Source organism: Anopheles cruzii, chromosome 2, assembly GCF_943734635.1.
Source record: "Anopheles cruzii chromosome 2, idAnoCruzAS_RS32_06, whole genome shotgun sequence".
NCBI lineage: Eukaryota > Metazoa > Arthropoda > Insecta > Diptera > Culicidae > Anopheles > Anopheles cruzii.
Window position 1 is genome coordinate 28,190,609 of NC_069144.1, and position 21,425 is coordinate 28,212,033.

At 47.6% G+C, this 21,425-nt stretch overlaps 2 protein-coding genes across 2 annotated transcripts; one reads left to right on the top strand and one right to left on the bottom strand.

Annotated features, from left to right (window-relative positions):
* Positions 1-8,666: 8,666 nt before the first annotated feature.
* Positions 8,667-15,558, bottom strand: LOC128269370 (LIM domain kinase 1). Its single transcript, XM_053006815.1, has 9 exons — positions 15,537-15,558; positions 14,205-14,301; positions 13,800-13,914; positions 13,571-13,701; positions 13,226-13,489; positions 12,981-13,073; positions 12,473-12,867; positions 11,440-12,394; positions 8,667-11,361 (listed from the first exon to the last, which is right to left on the bottom strand). The coding sequence occupies exons 1-9, from the start codon at positions 15,556-15,558 to the stop codon at positions 8,922-8,924; spliced, it is 4,512 nt and encodes a 1,503-aa protein (XP_052862775.1). The 3' UTR covers positions 8,667-8,921.
* A 538-nt stretch (positions 15,559-16,096) lies between these two features.
* LOC128269351 (protein unc-119 homolog) lies at positions 16,097-21,124 on the top strand. The gene is made up of 3 exons (XM_053006791.1): positions 16,097-16,708; positions 16,800-16,972; positions 17,254-21,124. The coding sequence occupies exons 1-3, from the start codon at positions 16,224-16,226 to the stop codon at positions 17,367-17,369; spliced, it is 774 nt and encodes a 257-aa protein (XP_052862751.1). The 5' UTR covers positions 16,097-16,223; the 3' UTR covers positions 17,370-21,124.
* Positions 21,125-21,425: the final 301 nt, after the last annotated feature.

The window sequence follows — 21,425 nt, forward strand, 5'->3', positions numbered from 1 at the left end:
CCGCGTTTGGACCGCCTTATGTCACGTCAAAGTTTATCCTAACCCGAACAACGGGGGTGAACCACTAGGACATTAGTAAATTTTATTTTTTACTAGCTGTTCTCAGCGCGCGTCGCCATGCCTCATTTCATCCCCATTTCTCGATCTTCCCGGTGACGTATCCGATCGGCTTCCCTTCTCGCTTCCCGTTGCTCCTCCGTTTCGAAAGATCCGGCTTCCCGGTGACGTACCCGATCGGCTTCCCTTCTCGCTTCCCGTTGGATACATGTCAAAACTCGCATCAGCTGAATTCGGCTCAAATTGCTTGAAAACTATCTCGCGAAACTATCTACTATATTGTAGACCTCCTGTAGCGCAGCCTAAAATCAAAGTGTGTAAGTTCAAGGCGTGTACGTCACGCACATCATCGTCGGAAGTTGGCCGAACCAGATGTCTTAAGTCTTCTGTCCTTCTGTTCTCTTATGTCCACGTGCTTAAGTCTTGCGTTTTCCGTCCCGCTATCCTTTTTGTTCAAGTGTTCAAATAATAGAGAATCAACAGAACTTCCCGTGTTTTACAATATCGAGTATTGCTTGAAAGATGAGACAAAACACATCCAAGCAAAACAGCTGTCAAAATTTGACTGATTACTTAAAATGACCGAACTTATCACTATAAGTGAGTGACATTTGTAGCAACATAACGCCAAAAAAAACTCGAAAATCGAACATACGTAGCCCGCGTAAATGCAAAATTATCAGAACTTTTTGAACACACCTCGTTTATAGATTTTAAAAACTTCATAAGCTTACTTCAAAAGCGCACAGAATTCTTAACTGGAAACTTAGAGGGCCACAGAATACTTAGTTGGCATCTGCATCCTTTAATGCCGCTTCTGACGGGCCACTTTCCTCTTCCTCCAGCGAACACCGGTAGGCATCGGACGTCCGGACATCCGAGCGACCGCGGTCCCTTACCTGTGTCACTAGTGTGCCCACACACACTATCGGCTTTACAATCGACGAACCGTAAAAGGAGTGGAAAAAACGTAGAAAAACTTACCTGCCATCTCGAAACCGGGAGCCATCTTGCCCCCGGTGGCCCGGTGCAGGCGGCTTTCCGGCTTCGACTTCGCGGGATAGAGTGGAAGAAGCGAACGCGGAAAAAACATACAAATAGAGACGATTGTCGGCAGCGTAGCGCAGTGTTTCATAAGTGCACATATTAGCGTCATTATGCATGCCGCTCGATTGAATGATAGGGGTGAAGGGTTGCACAAACAATAGCCCACCCGGCCCGCGGGCGAGAGATGATGGTGGCGATTATGATGGCGGCGAAACCGAAGCCAGCCGGCAATGATGGCGGCCCGTCTTTGCTACCTCTGTCTCTCACCTTTACCCCGAGTGGACGAGGACCAGAGCGACGAAAGGACTGGCTCCAGTCCGGCCCGGAAGCCGGTGACAAGCCGGTGGTGAAGAAAATCAATACCATTTTCCACGGATCCACGGCTCCTCCAAGAGGGAGGGAGGGCCACTGCCACTTAGTGCACCTTTGACGGCGAAGGCGCGCTACTTCAGGAAGCAACGGCACCGGCAAAGGTGTATCATTCATTCAAACGTGGCAACGGTGGAGGGCAATTGTGGGGACGCCCCCCCCCTTCCCCCCCAATCACCGGCACGACCATTTTCTCATCGTGGGAGTTCGATCTGTCACGATAAATGTAATTAATGCAGTCCTGCGGACGGTGCGCCAGTGGCAGTGAAAAATGGGCCGATTGCACAAACGGTGACGTTTCGATGACAGCTTATGACTTGACTTATGAAGCGCTACTGAGTCCGTGTAGCGACGAACCGTCGTGTAACGTTTGGAATTTTGGCAATAAAAGCGTGCTTGGAGCTGGAAAAATAAAACTCTTCCACTTTTACTTGCTACTTATGAGCCTTTCTCATCAACAAAATGGCATCACCGGCGTTATTACACACTGTGCCTTCCCTTACCACCCCGGGAGCCCGCTACATCCGGTTTGAAATGTCCAACCAATTCAGAAATGCATCGCAAATGCAAATAAAAAAACCGAATCGCGAACCTCCATTAAAATGCGACATAAAACCGTAAAACCGAATACCGGCACCGGCGGAATGCCGTTCTCATGCGTGAGTGGAAAACCGACTTTCGGTCCATCGAAACCGAATCGCAAACCGTTCGATTTGAATGGATGCGAATTTGAAGTTTTGGGCAACCCATTTTTCCCAGCTCCTTTTGTACCCATGCCCCAGGGCATGCTTCGCTTGCGTACATATTTGTCAACGAATAAAACTAAAAGCCACGGCAACGCGAGTGTGCGGCCCGAGTGCGACTGAAAGAATGTTTCGCCGATTGCGATTTTGCCATTTCACTATTATTTGTTGTTGCTGTTTTTTTGTTGTAATCCCGTTTTCCCGCCCGTAGGATTACATCCGGCGCCGAGCGGTGGTGGTAGTAAGTAAATAAAAATATCCACATCCACGTGAAAATCGTATAAATTTGATTATTTTCAATAGCATTTCGTTTGCGTGACACATTACAAGCGCCGGAAAGCGATAGCGGGAGAAAGAGAGACCCAGCCCGGCTTGGGATGGGTTTTATGAACGGTTCGAACGATTTTCCTTCACCGGTACTTCAGCGTAACGTAAAAAAAAGAATCGCATGGAAAAGTTTACTCTCCGTACTCGGTTCGATGCAAACCACGGCTATGGACACACCCCATGGTTCGCAAATAGAGTCCACCGTCGACAATTGTACAATTGCATTCATTTATTCGATTTCGAAAAGTGAAGCTTTCAAAATCGCGGGCTCCCCGTCAGGATTACTACATTCCTCGGACAACATATTTCAAATGGTGAAGCACATGAAAAAGAAAACTAAACCAACGCCACTTTGAAACCGTCCACCGGTGGAAACGCAAAACGGTTAAGAAAGGTCCGAGCGAGGAAAAGCTGACGAATCCTGGACACATCCATTCGATCCTCCACATGCTCGCCAAAAAACCTCAGCGTTCAACGAGCCAGGTGAGCGAATGGGAAAAGTGCACCCGAAAGAAAAGCTACGGCTACGAACAACAAAAAAACGGCCATCAAAATGCAAAAGCAGTGATCGAGCTCCGGCCAGGGAGTGTGGAGCGAGAAGGACGCGACCGAGCGAACGATCAGAGAGGACGCAGATAGCTGGCCGGCCGGTGCGAAAGCTGCTGGCCCGGGTGGACCGGTGCGGGGCGGTGCGTAGCATCAATTATTCAAATTTATTTTATTTCGTTTTATGAGCGAAAATTTTATTTTATTATTTGAATTTCAAATGGATATAACAATTCGAATATGCGAACCCACGGCGAAACCCACTGAATGTGACAAACAACCGGCCGGCTGGCCGGGGTGCGCCACGCTGGCGTAAGGAAGCAAAAAAGCGTTTGCAAAGGAAATTAAATGGATGAAAGCAACAAACAAACCGGGGAAAAGGAAGGCACAACAAGCCAAAACCTCCCACATAGGTACTAGAAACAGTGAAAACTGGAACCGCACCGTGATGGCACGGGGCGTTATGGGTGGAAAATGAAAATTTTATTTCGTTTCCACCATTGTGGGGCAGGTAAAGGTAGAAAAAACCAGTAATGGAACCAGCGCTACAAACGGAATAATCACCGGCGAATCGGGTGACAGCAGGATGGCGCATGAAATATTCAATCAAGCCCGGCGTGCCGTACCGAATCAAAGCTTCAGTATGCCATCCCGATCATGAGGCCATTATAATGGAATACATTAACTCCCGGGCACAGTGAGCGTCAAACGAATGTGATGGGCGTCTCAGATTGGTATTCTAGTACAAAATTGTTAATCTGCCACACTATTTGTGGAACTTACCACACGGGTCCGGCACGGGTTGTTCAATCGGAGCTCATCGGTGCTTTAATTCCATCTACTTAACTCGGCTTCCCAGCACCACTGCCACGATCCCGACAATGACAACACCATTGGCATGCATTAGATTAGTTTTAGTGTGTATCTCGCCACAACAACAATATTCACCCACATGCTAACCCATGGCCGGTGGCCGCTGTGGCTATTTATAATTAAAAACGGTCCCCGTCCTTTCCATTTCCCATTCACATTAGGTGCCACCGGTGCCAATTAAACCCGTTGCCGACAAGTGGTGCGGAAACATATTCGATTCTCGACACCCCGCACATCTAACCGCCCCTCGGAGGGCACCGGCGCACCAGCTGGGAACCGGAATAGGAAACGCGAAAACGGGCACCGGAAAAAAGTCAGCTACTGAAAGTGCAAAAAAAGGGTTTTATCTGATAAAATTAAAATTTAACGCGCCACACTTCAAGAGGGTAATGGAGCGTACCTATTTAGTTATGCAAAAGCTCACCATCCGGATGTGCGGTACGAGCTTTTTATTAATATTGCATTGTTTCAACAAAAAAAACCCTGCTTCTGTCCGGTTGATTTGTTACTATAAGGGCCTCGAGCCTTGATTCTATGATAGACATTTTAAACAAAGCAGCAAAACCTTGCCGGTTAGCTAGGAAGTAAAATATTGACGATTCCCTTTACATCAGAGGCTTCATTCCAATTCACAAAAATATTACTGTAATATAGTGTGAAGAGCCCTTTATAGAAATAGAAATTGAGCCTGAAAGACAAATTACTCGTTTATCAGACAACGACAAGACATTTGATAGCAGTTTTTGAACAAAAAATCAATTTCATCTTTTGTACTCGCCTGATCTGTCCCCATCTGCCTGTTTCCTGTTCCCTAAGCTCAAATTAGTCATAAAAGGATCAGTTTATCAGGATCAGTAACATGGCTGTTAATCTACTGACACATAAACGCGCATAACTTTCATCTGTCATCCGATTTGCATCCGATTGGATTCGTTTCAAAAAGCAAAAACGTATCTTTCAAGCTATGTCACTAATAGATATAGTAGAGTTTTGTTTTTTAAATAAAATCTCGTTATTTAAATAACATACTTTGTATGCATCAACATTTTGTCAAAACCCTGTCTTTTCCCATAGAACTTCAAAGACACTTTACTCAGAAAAAGTTCCTATAATCAATCCCCAACTTACCTTCTGACACACTAAAGTAGAAGTTCACGAAAAAATGTAAAGTGAAACTACTAATCCCGCAGCTCACCGATGTTTGTGTATGTCTGCTTTTCCATCATCTGAAATAGTGCGCTTTAGTTGCTAAACTGTAAGTAGTTACAGTTTTAATTAAGATTAAAACCTAATAATTAATAAAAACAAGGTAAAGTTTTCTAGAAAAGGAATTTGCTGTGTTTTGTAAAATATTTTCGGCGACAAAATTTGTCCAGACGCGTTTAGCGCAATCCCGCTTAAGGTCCTTTCAAAATCAGTTACATTTTTCTTATGTAATGTGGGGAAGCTTAGCTGCACCAAGTTAACAAACTTATGTTTAAATTAAAATGTAAATCATGTTATCATCAAACTGTAACTGTGCTGTTACTACTCATTAGAGGCTTGGAGAGCGCGTACGCCAATTGAATTAAGTGCAGAAATACTGCACCAATAGTGGGTACAATCGCGTAAAATCACGTGTCGTGTCACGTTTATCAGGCGTCTGCCTTTTTCTTGCAGCCGATTTGCCAATAAAACCAAAGCTCGCAAACAACTGCACTACACGGGAGCAGGAACGGGAGCGACAGAAAAAACCGGACAATAAATTTGAATTTTCTTTTTCTTTTAATTTCCATGATGAATTACATTTGAATATTATGCCGCGAAGGAACCTGGTGGGGGGCTGGAGGACCCCACCGGTGCAGAATGATGGCGTGGCATCTGCCGCCAGCAGTCATGCTGCTCGTTCCATTCGACGGCCGTGATTTAGTTTGACAGCCTCAACCATCAGGCGGCGATTGATGGATCGCAACCTGGCGTTTTGGTTCGCTCCGAATTTGCATGCGTACAACGCGGAGCGCCGCATATGCAGGTGGCCTTCCACGAGTTGCCTTACCTTCGCTAAATTGAAGCATTATGCTGCGTCTGGAAAGCAAAAAACACTTTCCCAGCTGTAGAGGAATGCAATTTTGAATTGAACGCCCGCCAATCGGTGGCCCGTTTTTCATTCCTTACGTTCGGTGTCAAAGAGTGTAGATGATGGTGGATCTGTAGCTAGCAGACTCATGGTGGTATTTCCAATATTATCATTAACTTTTATTGGTTAAAACAGAATCGACGACGATGCTGGTAGAATAATATAAAAGAAAAACCGTACACATTGCAGTGCTGCTACCGTTAAAAGAAGAAACGTCACATAGTTAATGTTAATAAATTAGGTAAAATTAGGTGTTCTCTTCCGATAATGACAAATAAAATTCGAGTTTCTTAATCATTTGTTCAACTAAAATAGTTATTAATGGTAATGGTGACCAGGCCTCCGTGCTCGTGGTCTGCTACATGCTAGCCGATAATAATTTGTTTTGCGCCAAAAATAAATACGCTGCCTGAGCGCAAGCTGAATATTAGATCGCGACATTTGAATATCATTGTTAAAATTTACACTTCACATTTCGACGACACGCGTACACCATTACCAAACCGCCATGCCTGGCCGTGAATATTTCGAGTTAAGCTTTGCGAGATTTTTCTGTTACTTTTGGAATGCCAAATGTACTAACTTCTAACGCTCCCCGGTCAACTTCATTTGTTTTCAAACTAAAGTTTAGTGTAAGTATTGCGTCAACTGTAAAAATCATTTGTATTATAGCCCTAGCCCATCATCACCCCATTACAGTGCAAACCGGCCGGGTTGTGCAACGACCACAACCGAGTACAATAATGCACCTGCACCTGTAATCAGCCAACTGAAAGTAACCGATAAAAGGTAGAATTCCAAAAAGGAAACACTTGCAGGGGTCAGAGTTCGTGTTCCTTTTTCAAACTGTACAAAATAAGTTGAGGCCCTCGCGGCAATGTCAAACACAAATGCGCCGTTGTTGCCCTCCATAGATCGAAACAAAACGCTCGAAAACAAAAATGGATGCGGCTCAAAAGTCTGTGCACAATAAAGAAAACGGGAATAAGGAACCACAAATATTGAACAATAAATTGATAAATTTTACAACACATCCTGTCGGCCACTTTTTGTTGCCACATTCGCCGGGGTCCTGCGCGCTCGCTTTACACAATGTGAACAGGTCCACAGGTCCATCCTCAGTGGAAGCGTGTGTGACCGCCCTTTCTATATTGTTCTCATATTTATGTTTGCTACTGAATTTGTCCTTCATTTTGTTTTTAATTGTATACCGCAAAAATTGACCATTTTCCAGGCGCTACCTTTTTGCTGCTTGCCAGGTTCTGCTGTTATCGTTCTGCACAGTGCCGCGTGGACAGAGTTTGAGCATGTTTGAGCAATAACTTTGTGTGTGGATTACTTCTTGTCCCTTGTACTTGTGGCCAATTTTTTGTTGTGGCGGTCGAACCGACGGGGTCTACACACACACCCAAACGTGGTTAAGCTTATGCATTATTACTTGAGTTCCCTCACGGAGCGTGTGTTTCACTGTATTTGGCGGCACTCCGCCCCAGCATCTTTGCACGCTGCGCCCTGCACTATCTACATTATTAATTACACTTTCAATGGAGTGAAACACTCGATGCAATCGCTTTAGGTGGCAGGCACTAAGGTTGGTCATCTGCCTGGCTCCGTGGTAACAACAGAAACGCAACGCTTTAGTTACATGTTCCTGATGACAATTCATACACAGTTCGTTTGCTTCGTTCCCTGCCCATCCTAATAAGAGGCTAAAATGTACGGCGCACACACTTTGTAACCTTTGTAACTGAGTAGTGGCCCGCTTGCGATTTTGTCTTTTTTTATATTACGATTGAAAAAAACTATATACGCACGTCACCACAGTGTTCGCTTCTCATACATTCACAATATCACAGTCCGGTTAGTAACTTCATCTTGCTCTACGGGGGATTTACTACGTACAGTGTCGTTAAGCATTCTATACAAAAGATGGGACACCTTAGGCTATCGCTAAGAGGAAATGCGGAATGGAACAGAGAGCTGGAAGTTTTAAAAAGCAGAAACAAAATCTTCTCTGTTCCTACCCAAGGTAGTGGTTGAGAGGTGGAACAAATAAAATACGAAAATATAGCAAGGAGATCGACACGTGACTAAGACATAGTTGTAAAAATAATCTTACGACGATAAAGGAAAGTTAGTTTGTCTTTTTTACTGTTGCTTCCGGCTATGCACACTAGCTGCACGCGCCGTTGTCTATACACATTTTGGAATTGGGTCGTTTTTGAATATTGCCATAGGTTCCCGGACATTGCTCGACGTTCAAAACGGCGTGTACATAAAACTTTTGGGTAACGTATTCAAACCAGTCACGCGAGGCTGCAATATCAAAAAATATTGCTGCACACGGAACGCCGGAAAAAGCTGTATCGCATCGCATATTCCGATCCGATCGGGTGACATGGTAATGATTCGAGAAATGACTTGAGTTGTGTTGTCAGAATAAAAGTACACCATGGCATTGAACAGTTTTAAATCTAAATTAAAAATCAAAATGTGAAACCAATCCTAACCTTAGAAACGAGGATTAAAACTTATCGTCCATTACGTGTATAATGGTGACTAATAGGTACTATAGGTACGGGAGCTGTTCAACGGGTCAAAAAGGTGCTCGAGTAAGAGGTGCCAGGAGACTGGATTCAAATTGTAACAGTGCGCACCTTCCGTTTCAGGGAAGTTTAGTAGGCGATCGTGATCGTACGGCGATCTGCCTGCGTTGAGCCAATGGTATGCCGTTGTATAATTGAGGCCTACCACTGAAAGCAGGCTGAAGGCCAACATTATGTTTTGGTGCCAGAAGAAGTATAGTGTCAGAAGAAGAAGAAAGTGCGGTTTGGCGACCCTTCTTACTTTAAAGACGTCGGTAGAAAGATCTTTCGATCACGCGTATCATTAACGGTGCTCAGTAGCGTCCCCTTCGAGACCCCATCTGGCACATCGGACGAAGGTACCTTTCGAGCAAAGCCCGGCCTCTTGCCAGTACTGCCACTGGAGATGGACATAGATTTCAGCGGTGCTTCACCGGTGGTCGGTGATGCTACCGGTGACGTCGTTTTGGTTTTACGAGCCTCCAGCAGACGGGCATTCAATCGACGGATGCTGGCCGGAGAAAGTATGCCAATGTGACGCCTTCCCGGAGTTGATCCACTTTGGGCGCTCCTGCCACCGCTCGGGGCGGGCGGTGAAGGTGAACCGGTGCGCGAATTACTGCCACTGCTCACTGTCGGCGATAGAAGCGTGGTGTACCGTTCATTTCCCGCACCCGTGTTCCCACCGGCCAGCTGTTTACTGGAAGCACCCACGGTTGCCGCGACCGGTTTGTAGGTTCGGCTTTTGCCAAATCGAAGTATATTCCCGGACACTGTTCCACCGGAAGCGGGGCTATTGCTAATCGGTGGCTTTCTTGCAGATGCAACCATGGTCGGGACTCCACCGGCTACCTTTCCACCTCCTACCAAAACCAGCTCTCCCGCTTTTCCAATCGTACCATCGTCTCTTTTGCGTTCCGAGACACCATTAAACCTAGAACTATTGCTATGGCCACTGCCACCGTGGGACATTTCATTTGGTTTCGATTTGTACGTGAACAGTGATTGCATCGGATGAGCTGCTCCTCCTCCGCTCGAATGCGTCATGACGACGTGAGTCGCACCGCCAACAGGAGACTTCACCGGCGGCACCTTCACTCGATACGTGGCGACCGGTGCGGTTCCGGACCCAAAACTAGGTTGCGGTTCCGGATCGGAAGTTGGCGAGATTTTCTGCTTCGTCACAAACAACGTGGCCCGGTCAGAAGACGAAGCAGCAGCAGGTGCTCTAGGACCGACAACACGGGTCGTTATCGTTCCTTCGCCTTCCTGCGTCACGCGGATATCGTGATTACGCTTCACGGTTGCCATTGGCGACCGGTTGGGCGATGGTTCGGAGGCACGAAACAGTTTGCGCACAACGCACTGGACGGTTTTCTGGGTACTCGAGGCATTCTTACGCTCAACGGCCTTGGCGGACACGGGCGTTGGAGACTTCGTTGTGGTGGCCCCACAATCAGCAGAACTGTTACGCTCGGGAGGAATTACCGCCAGAGGCGATGTAGGCTTTGCTTGAGGTGCAACGAATTTGCCCTCCTCCGTCGTCACACTTCCGTGGCCAATATTTTCCTTTTCCCAAGCTGTACGATCAGCTCCCAGCCACGGTCCGGCATTGGAGGCGAAATTACCATTCATCAGCACCTTGAATGGCGACACGGAGCAAGCTTCCGGAGCACAGGCGATAGGTTCACTCAGCTTGTCCATCACCAGCGGATCCTCCCGATTGCCGTTCACTTCCAGATAGTTCAGGCTCGTATCGCAGCTCGAATCAAAGTCCGAACAATTTTCCAGATCGCGAACATTGTTTAGCGTCAGGTGGCCATTCTTCACGTGTATAATGAAACCCTTTTCGCCATAGTGTTTTGTCTTCGCAGACGCCACAGAGCATTCCTCTGGGCGGCGCTCGAGCAGCGATCCATTTCGCTCCAGTGTGTCTTTTACCGATGCCAGCACCTCATCCGTCGACAGCCGATCACGGGGACTGGTGGAGGTGCCGCCAGCAGCAGCCTCCGGTGCTAGCTGACCGGCCGTCATTATTAAACTGATCGGCTCCGAAGCACTTCCATCGGTGCCGCCATCGAGCATAAAATCACCCACCAACCGATCGCTTCCTATGAGCCGCGCTGCCAGCACACTGGAATCGAGCGACTTTCGCTGATTCTCCCGGCTCAGCATCATTCGCTGGCGACGCTTTGCCCGAATACTGTCCCGAATGCGGTCACCGTTCGCCGAAAAGTCTTTGCCCAAGTGTGGCGATTTCGGTATTTCACTGCAATCCACGACGACGAAACCGTTGCTCGCACTCGCACCGTTCGCCATTGGCACGGTTTCACCCTTTGTTTGCATCTGCTGATCCTCAAGGTAACCACCACCAGTTGTTGGACAGTCACAACGTTTATCTTGCTCAACAACGCAGGCACCACCATCCACCACGTCGAATACCTTGCACTGCACGGCGCGTTCATCTTCGGGACCTTCGCAGATACGCTTCCGGCTAAGCGATGGTTTCAGGCTGCCTCCGGACGATGGTGGTGGTGTGGTCAGTCCATCGGGCGTTGTGCAAAGGCTCGAGTCCGCACTGCGCTGGTGACCTTTGAAGTGTTCGATTTCGTGCACTATGCCCGGTGGCAACGGTTTCCCAATGGCGGCTACCGTTGCCATCGTCTCCAGCCACACTTCCAGCACATGGAACGGTGGTCTGTGTGGCATAGAAAAAGATACAGAGACATAATAAATAGATGAGAATTGCATAACGCAGGGAACCCGATTGCCGTACCTTTTGTCCGGGTTCAAATCACAGCACAAAAACGCAATCCGATAGAACGGTTCCGGGCAGTGGCCACAAAACTTTTCCCGAAACACCACCTGGTTCAGGCCAAAGTCCGGCAGCCGGGGCAAGTAATCCGGGTCGGCCTGCACCCTGCCGATGATCTCACACAGCATAATGCCGAACGAAAAGATGTCCACTTTTTCGTCGTACTTGTTGCCTCGCATCATTTCCGGTGCCATCCAGTACGGGTTGCCCACGACCGTGTACCGCTGGCGACGGGGACGCCCGCGGCGCCCAATCGTGCCAGTTCCGCCATTGGGTGTCGATGAACACTTTTCGAACGCTGCACTAAACGGCTGCTTGATGATGCGGGCTAACCCAAAGTCGGCCACAATCACCGTCCTATCTTCGCGCACGAGACAATTGAGTGAGTTTAGGTCCCGGTGGATGATGTTCATCGAGTGCAGGTAGCTCATACCGCGCGAAATGTCCCGCGCAAACGATATTCGCTGCTGCCAGCTGAGCGGCAGACCCGAATCGTGTATCAGTTCCTTCAGCGAACCGCCCGGAATGAACTCGGTCACGAGATGAAGCTTCTTGTCCTTGTACAGCACACCGATAAAACGCAGCACGTTGTTGTGTGACAGCGACCGCAGTACGGCCACCTCTTTGAGGAAGTTCTTCTGCGCTTCCTCATCGACGCGGTATAATTCCTTCAGCACCATCACTTCCTGTGTGACACGGTGCGTTACCTTGAACACCTGGCCAAAAAATCCCTTGCCCAGCAGCTCTCCTTGCACCAGATCGGATGCACGGAAAATGCGGGCCGCCTTCGGTTCGACGCGAAACGATTTGGTGCGCGAGAGGTCATAAAACTCGCCACCGGCAGCCACCGTTCGGTGTTCGTCCAGCAGCCGTGACATGCTGGAGCTACGTTCCTTTTCCTTCAGGCTATTGGTAGCTGAAAAGCAAAGGTGAAAGCAAACAGCGGTGGGATCAGCACCTAATTTGACACCCAAAGGACAACCGTGAAACTCACGAGTGTTGCAGTTGACGTCCTTCAGCCGTTTCTGCAGCTTTCGCGACGATCCACTCATGTAGCCTTCGTCCTTTTTTCGGAAAACGCGCTCCAGTTTGCTCGGCGATAAACTTCGACTCGAAGCACCCTCCGGTTGCTCCTCGTCGTCTTCTTCCCGTTCGTTGTTGTTAATAGCGAGCGTGGTCCTACTGGCATCGGTACAACAACCACCCGCCAGTCGATGCTGATCCTCGAGCAGATGTGGATCGTGTTCCACCGTCAACTGCAGCACTTTACCCGTGGTTTCGATCATGTTCTGCAGATTTTCCAAGGGTACATCACGAACGGGCGTACCGTTCACCTCTAGCACCTTGTCACCGACCCGCAAAGGCATTAAGTCCGTGTTGAGCGTTACCCTGGAAAAAGGGGCGAAGCCGGTAAAATTAGTCTCTCTCGCTTTAAACAATCTGAATTTGTTAATAAATTGTTTAAATGAAAACATTGAATGAAAAGATTAGGTGTTATTTACCTAAACTGAAGCAAACCACAGCACGACTCCAGCGCAGAGTTAATGCACGAGAAAATGTACTTTCCGATCTGACCGTAAGCCGCACAAAATAGTCTACAGCCAAACGGCCACACATCAGAATGTTAGTGCGTAGAAGCGGACCGGAGAAAACGTGTTCCGGGCGAAAGCAGTACAAATGGTTGACGCGAGATAAAGGTTAGTGAGACCGTTTGAAGCAATAAGCCAGAGCCAGACGCGAAACTTACTCCGAGATCCGAACGCTCTTGCAGCTGCCGGTCGGGGTCGTGCCCTTGCCGACCGGTACCCCGAATGGCTTCTCATCGGAAGCCGTCAGACGGATGCGATCGGCTCTTGTGCCCGTCCACGGGATTTCTATCAAACGAATGGAGTGCGGCGATTTTGGCGTTTTCTCCGATGGCAACGCTCCGGATATACCGCCGGTCGTCCGGCCGGGGGGGCTCCGCTGTGAAACCATCAATGAATGCTGCTGGTGCTTGTAACAGGAACCACTGTAATCAGCGCAATCGAGGGATGTTAGCGTAGGGATCACAACAAAAGTGATTACTTTTTGCAGATTGCAGATTGCTTACCAAAACAACTTCGAGCGTTCCAAGAGTGCGTACGTTTCAGCTTCTCCGATGAAAATTTTGCACTCCTCACACCGAAAGCACTCGGGATGGTACTTGTGATCGCCGGCAACCATCACAGGGCCAGAGATTATCTGTCGGCGTATGCGGGGACCGTGATAGTGAGAGGCGTGTGATAACGGCACAGAACTTCACGCCTAGCCACCACGTGGCTGGGGCATTAATCAGTTACCTGCGAGCACTGCTGACAGCAGTCGCCGTACTTTGCCCAATGGTCCTCCCGGCAAAACAATAGCCCATCCTTCTCGAAATACCAACTCGACAGTCGTACATCGCAAACGGAACACCTGCAATTGTGAATGGAATAGAATGGCAGTAAATTCAATTAGTCGTGCGTAAATTAATTAAGGGGCGATCGCTAATCCTGCCCGATTTTCGTGTAAAGCCACGTGAAACCTGCATTCCTGCAACACCGTGGCTCGACCGTTCTGCCGCTGCTCGGGCTATTTACTTTCAGATAAATCAAAAACCTTTGTTTACGGAAACGGTTGACCGCGTAACTCACGAAGCGACGCAAACAATGTGATAACACGCGGCTGTCCCCCGATGTATAGTTAGTACTAATCCCTGTACTCACCTGAAGCACTCTGCGTGCCACTGCTGGCCGACAGCGGCCACATGTTGTTCCGCCTCTATCGCATTGTAGCAACTGGCGCATGACGAGTTTTTGTCCTCTGCGAACGAAACAAGAAACACGGAGAAAAAGGATTCAGATTGGCGTACCCTTCATGCAAATAGTTACGATCGTATCGACCATCGATTGATCATTCACGGCCGAGTCGCAGTCGCAATGATCATGCTTTCATCAACCGCTTATCAGGCGGTTGCTGTTCCGTTTGCGGCTCGATCAATTAAAACGGAGCCCCTTCGAAACTGTCTTGCTCGGATCGAAGCGTTGCGCTCGATTGCGCTTCTGGCCCGTGTTTTCGCCGCATGCTTTGCGCAGTGCAGTGCAGAGTTCTATTTTCTATTAAATGCTATCGATCCCAAAAACGTAGCAAGCACAGCAACGAGAGATTCAGTGCCTACTTGTGCGCGACTTGGTTTCTAATGAATGAAATGTCAAGGTCAGGTGCACAAGCGTAACGCCACCCGATGCCTTCACATTTTTCGGTTCTTTCTGGCTGTTTCTCGATTCGTCTAAATATTTGGTCGCCCCCCGGTCGCTTATCGACCACATTCCGCAATCGATCTTATCCTCGTCGGTCGGTCGAACGGAAGCCGTTGAAAGCGAGTTTCCGATGCATTAGTAACGGGCGGGATTGATAAGGCCAAGATTTATCGACCTGCATTCCGCACGGAGTGATGTGAGGTTCCCATGAAAGCACCGACGATGAGTCAGAGCCGCATCGTAAACATTGGCGTCACGACCTTTTGGAGGCAAACAACTGAACACACACACGGCATACGCACGCACACAACCCAAAACAGCCTTGTGGGCTTCAGTTGGACATCCGCCGCAACGCACAGCCATCTGGCTAGTCGGTCACTAACACACTCAACCACACGTGCGCAAACAACATTGTCATCTCCCCTTTCGTTTTCACTTGCTGTCTTTTTCTGTCACGTGCATGACACTATCAAATGCGTTCCGCGTTTTTGTTTGCCACTACTCTCCCTTTGCCCGCGACCTGATAAGCGGTCAGCGGGGGACACCAGTTATTCAATCATCAGCAGCCCCAACTTGGCCCCCATTGATACTCTCCGCACATACTCCGCTCATGCTTCCGTTGCTCGCATGGGGAAGCGCAAAACGACACAGCCATACACACCCACGCACACGAATGGCAAGTTTCAGATGTTTAGTTTTCCGAGAATTGCCGAGTACGCAACCCGCGCTGGGCAAATGTTTCACAGCACATCCGGCGCCCACAACGGAGAATAACGGTAGCAGACCGATTTCACCAACCTTTTTGCCCGTTCTCGCCCATCGTTGCATTTTCTTCCGACGCTCCCTGTCAGCTTCTTAACACGAAATAACGTTCGTAGCGCACACTCTAGAAACACGGGCGAGATTAGAATACAAAATTGGTCATCCTCCTCACTGTGTGTGCGAGTGTGTGTGTGTCGCACCGTCAAAACAGCGAAACCATACGAAGCACGTTTATTATCTCAAGTTGACGCTCCGGAACGAGGTCGAACTGCTGAGGTTTGCCTCTCAATCCGGTTTGAAACCGAATGCCAAATCCTATTTTCGGTTAAACTTTGTATTTTATTACTAATGCAGAAACTCCAGACTAAACTAACCAGACTAAAACTAATTACAATAAATAATTGGTCCCGGAATTGATTAGTCTGAAATTGGTCGAGCATCTTCGAGGCGTTGGCAGCACTGCTCCGAGGGATAGTGTCAGGTTGTGTTGTGGTTCGCGTAAAACTCTCTCAATCCTCAGCAACAAAAGATTCTGCTGGTGTTGCTATTTTGTTTAGCGTACGTGTTTTGTGCCATTTTTCGTTGCATTACTAGTTCGTAACAAACGCTTAAAAGCGTAGATAGAAACGAGTTCTTTTACGAGCTCCGCAAACAAAGGTTCCATATACCAGCGGCATTCTAGGTAGGGTAGGCACAACCCAAGTGACCCGAATAAGCGCAATCATGAGTTTGGTGGGCAAGAAGCTCAGTTCCATGGCATCTGGAGGCGGTGCGGCGACTTCCTCCGCAGGGGACGAAGCGGCCACGTCCTCGCCCACAACTCCGACGGTCACTGGAACCGCACCGAGCATCATCACGCCGGAATATGTGTTGCAGTTGAACAAAATCGCTGACGATTACCTCTGCACGCCCGATGCAAACATCTACGAGATCGATTTTACTCGCTTCAAGATACGCGATCTGGAATCGGGTGCTGTACTTTTCGAGATAGCGAAACCATCGGTCAGTGACATTACGCAAAGCGGCCACAGTGCCGCCGGTGCGGGGGGTGAATCAACGCCCGACGTTGCAAACGAAGCCACGAGCGGTGAAAATCCGGCCCCAACCACGGCTGAGGATGTAGAAGAAACGTTCGAACCGAACGCTGGACGTTACGTGCGGTACCAATTTACGCCTCAATTCCTGAAGCTCAAAACCGTCGGTGCAACGTAGGTGTTCTGCCGGGCCCGGATTTTCTCTCTGATGCCAACAGTATTCTCTTTTTTCCCTCGCTTTCTTCCCGATGCACCAACGACACAGGGTCGAGTTTACCGTTGGCAGCAAGAGTGTGAAAAACTTTCGCATGATCGAGCGGCACTTTTTCAAGGATCGGTTACTGAAAACGTTCGACTTTGAGTTTGGATACTGCATTCCCTTTTCTAAAAATACTTGCGAACACATCTACGAGTTCCCCGCCATCCCGCCGGACCTAGGTGAGTGCGAAAGGGTTTTCTTCAAACGTTTCTGCGCGCGCCAACTGGTGGTGCGTGGAGGAGCAGTGTGGCCGATGCACGCTGGCAAGAATCCACGAAAACTATCGTCCCCAATCTCCCGGGCGGCCCGATCTGCTGTTGCATGATTCATTCCGTCTGTTGGTAAAATCATAGCATGCTTTCTTGTTCGGTGCCATCATCATTCTATCTTGGGCACCCATTTGCCATGATGCCTTTTTGTGCTAACAATTCATCTTTTTTTTGTTTTTCGCACGCCACAGTGAACGAAATGATTCAACATCCGTTCGAGACCCGTTCCGATAGCTTCTACTTCGTCGATGGTGGCCTGGTGATGCACAACAAGGCAGATTACGCGTACAACGGTGGTGGTCTGTGAACGCCACTCGGTTGCCGGCCACAAACGGGATCCCTGGCGAGAACGGCGCCAGATGTTACCGCGATACGACTTTGTTTTGTTGCCTTTCGTTGTTGCGCCGTGTTGTGTTGGTGATCAACGTGGTTCTCGATCCGAGCAAGCGTGCGGTGAAACCAACTTTTCGCCAAATACACGCGATTCGAACGGGGCGACTCGTGCTGAGTTTGTGAAGTGCAGCAAGGATGGAAATTGGGAAACCGCAAGTATCCGGCATTCCCAATAACCCAATAACCGAGGCCGAGCTAACGCGTGATGAGGGCAGGAAAAAAATAAACAAAACAGGTACGTTAATATACTTATAGTAAATGCAGAAGCCAGAGATAAAAAGCAGGGTACACCGGAGGCAAAAAGACATTATCGAAAATTCCCTCACCGGCCAACCGTCATCGAAATGGTCAACCGACACTAAAAGGTCACACACAGGTTCCGTTATGGGCGCTTTAAATATATTTATTGTAAGAATTGGAAGGTTTTTAAAACGAGGCGAAATATGAATCTAGTCCAGAATAGGCGCCGCCTACTCCAACGTTAAACGATGTACGAGAGCAGCAGCACACAGCCTGCTAAGCAATGCCAATTAAAAGTGTGACCAGCACGACTCTAGAAAATGAAAACGATCGCCGACGTAGGACAGAACTCTAATCACCTTTCTTGCCTTAATTATTTGTTTGTTATTGTGGTGAACGGGAACAGGGGAAATCAAGGGTGGAAGAAAAAGGCATATGAATGTATTAAGCATAAAAACATAAACACACCACAGGCTCCCAGACCGATCGGTTCGCGCGAATTAAAAATAGACTAGCGTTCTGTACATCCACGGTACAGTCGCATTCGAGGGCTTGCTGTGGTGGTATACCGCCGCCCGAACGAAAGTTGAATGTGTTTTGATAGCAATGAATCAATGTTGATGGGATTTTGTACCAAACCGTTTGCGTCCGTTGGCTTTTGTATGTTGTGTACCTCTGCGATCGAACTTCAGTTAAAACTAAGCGACAACAAAGGCATAGCTATTCGATAGTTTAGAGAGCATTCGCCACGAATCTTTCATCCATGAACTAAATTGACTAATTCATAAATGACTCTATTGCGGATAATTATGTTTGACAAAAATGTTACAGAAGGTCACCTGGGGAAGACAGAGCACAGTTTTTGCTTCAAACGGCAGGAATCTCTCACGAGCAACATTTGGGGTTTCGGTCGGTCATCGTCCCGTCGGGTATTGCGCCTCGCAAATATCACGGTTTACACCACCGTGAACCCCGTCCGTGTGTCGTCCGTCCGTTATGGCTCACGACACGCGATTTCTTGTACCGCCGTCGGCAGTTGGCGGTTCGTGTCCGTGGGATCGATTAGGGTTTCGTTTGCACCTTCGCGAACGACGAATTCAGCTGACCACGGCTTACGGCAGGTGGCTGAAAACCGAATTTTTATGTACCTTCGCCACCGTAGCACCCTCGCGACCAATCCCCGAATGGGTGACAAACATAATGTCCTAAATCTTCTCACACCACAAACCGCGTCGCTTGCGTGACCGCATGCAATGACCGTGGCTCGGAAGTGTTATTGACGCCACCTATCAGTTTGTATTCATATGGGGTCAATATCATGAACCAAAAAAATCCCTTCCATTGCTTTTACCTTTCTATTACTTTTAAGTTACAACTCTTTTTAGCAGGAAGTGGCTTAATTCACCTCATTTATCGTGGCATTTTTCATTGCAAGGATAAAGCAAAACATATCTTTTGGAAGCGCTAAAGGCATTTCAAACGTTTGCATTTCCGACACGGAACGGCTCCCGACTGACTGTTCTCTCGCTCTCTCTAGAGTAGATTGTTTTACTCGTTTCGTCGTTAGGAACGATGCGGGCAAGGATTAACGAAACCGGCAATGGGACAAAACCTGTCTGCACCCAAAACGCAAACGAGTGCGATAATGAGATACGAATGCAAATTTGGTCTTCGCGACCGGCCACGGGCCACACAAGCCATACAAGCCTCTGCAACTGCAGCCTCTCTCGTTCACCAAAACACCTCAAAGCCATGGCCGAACTAATTAGTAAAACATTCGAAAGCAAGTAGCGTGCAGTAATAGCAACTGAATATAAATCAACTGAAAACATATTTGTATCACATGATATAATAGTTGTCACCAGAAAAGAAATAATAAGAACACACCGGAATAGTTAAAGCGCCCTTGTAATAGATGAGAAAATGCTTTGATGTTCAGTAACACACAACTAAATATGTAGTAAAGCGAATAGGCGTCCGTAATGAAAAAGAACTGAGTTTTAAAGAACCTTATTATTGCCCAGTACACCGTGTCGCGACATCAATGCAGGGCCAGAAATCGATAGCGTTGATTTAGTGAACGTTTTAGTTATATGAAAAAACCGCGATTAGTCAGTGTTTTAGCGTTAAGCGGGCTTTGGAAATCCGTTTTGAAATTGTAATGCGCCGGAGAGTCCCAAGCCTGTCGGTAGGTTGGAAGTAATGGCATAGTCATTTACGATAAGTTTCTTCAACTTCCGCGTCGCAACCGTTGATCGTTTTTACTCAAATTTTTGGAAATTGCGGTTGCGTTTAGTTGTGTGGTTGGTACACGGAAATGTTTATCCTTTTTATACCAATACTCTTGGCAAGAATCAGCACATTTGGGAGTTGTTTGTTTCGCACGTGTGAGTGTGTCTGTAACACATTGTTTGATTTTCCTACCCTTATGACCACGTACCGATTGCACAAGACTTCCTATTCACGCCCGGCCAAAAACCCGAATTTCAAACGTACCACCAGCACCACGCAAAGGCCACACTATACTGTTTAGTTTTTGTAATGTGTTTAGATGTTAAACAATTGGTGGTCAAATTACTATGGTGCATGATGAAGGCGTCAAAAAAGCGGCATTTGCGGCTGCGCTGAGCCGACAAGAGACTAAACCCTACTGCACTTAATTCTAGTCTGTTTGGTACCAGTCGTCGTGGCAGAAAGTTGCCAATAGAATGGCGATGAAGCGATAAAACTTAAAAATTTACAACAAATCAAGAAGAGACAAAAAGGATAACCAGCACAGTCAGTGTGAACTTTTTCAGCGTGTGTGCGCCAGGCATTGTCCACAGTTAATGCACCGCACTGCAGTATGCCGCCCATTCGGAAAAAAACGAAAACGTTACCAGCAAAACAATGAACCATACGCAATAAGAAATAAATAAATTACCAAAATTCAAACAATATTTAGATAATATGCGCCATGCAGTGATGTAGTGCGCCCGTAGTGCTGAGGCTAGAAACAGTAGAATGGTGCGAGTAGAAGCGGATGGCAAAAGCGGACAAACCATTAGTAGAAACGAAATTCGGGTAGTGTTTGTGTTTTTTGAACAAAAACAATGTTCCTTCGCCGACAATGTTGCAACACACTGAGGGTAAGCTAAACAAAAAGAAACCAAAAAGCTATTAAGAAAAGTTGTGAACAAAGTAAGAAAACAAAATCTCTATGCTTCTCCATCGCTAGCGAGAAGAAGGCGATAAAATGATAAAACCAAAAGCATCAAAACTATCACCGCGTAGCGACATACTTTTACCGAATCTTAGCTAAAATTGAAGTTACACAAGCGCAACCGAACGCATGGGAGGCAATACGCTGCGCAAAACACGTGTCGGGTGGAACGCCGGGGGAATAGGTATGTTGGCCGGTGGTGCTGATAGGATGATAGGTTTGGGGTCAAGATACGTACGAAGCATATGTGCTAGTCAAAAATTAACTGAAACCAAAATAAGGAGCTATCGAAAATGATTCCCTTCCTTTGCAGAACGCTCTCTGGGTGAACGAATTAACAGGACCTTACGTTACTATCCCGTACTGTTTTCGGTTGATATCGCAATGCGTGTTTTAGAAAGACAACACAATCTCTGATTGTTTTTACATTGTAGATTAAGTTTGCAGTCACGTGATTGTTGTATTTGTGACCAGAGCTCCTCCAGGGGCGCCTTAAGTTTTAGTTTCAACCAATTGTTCTCGACCAAA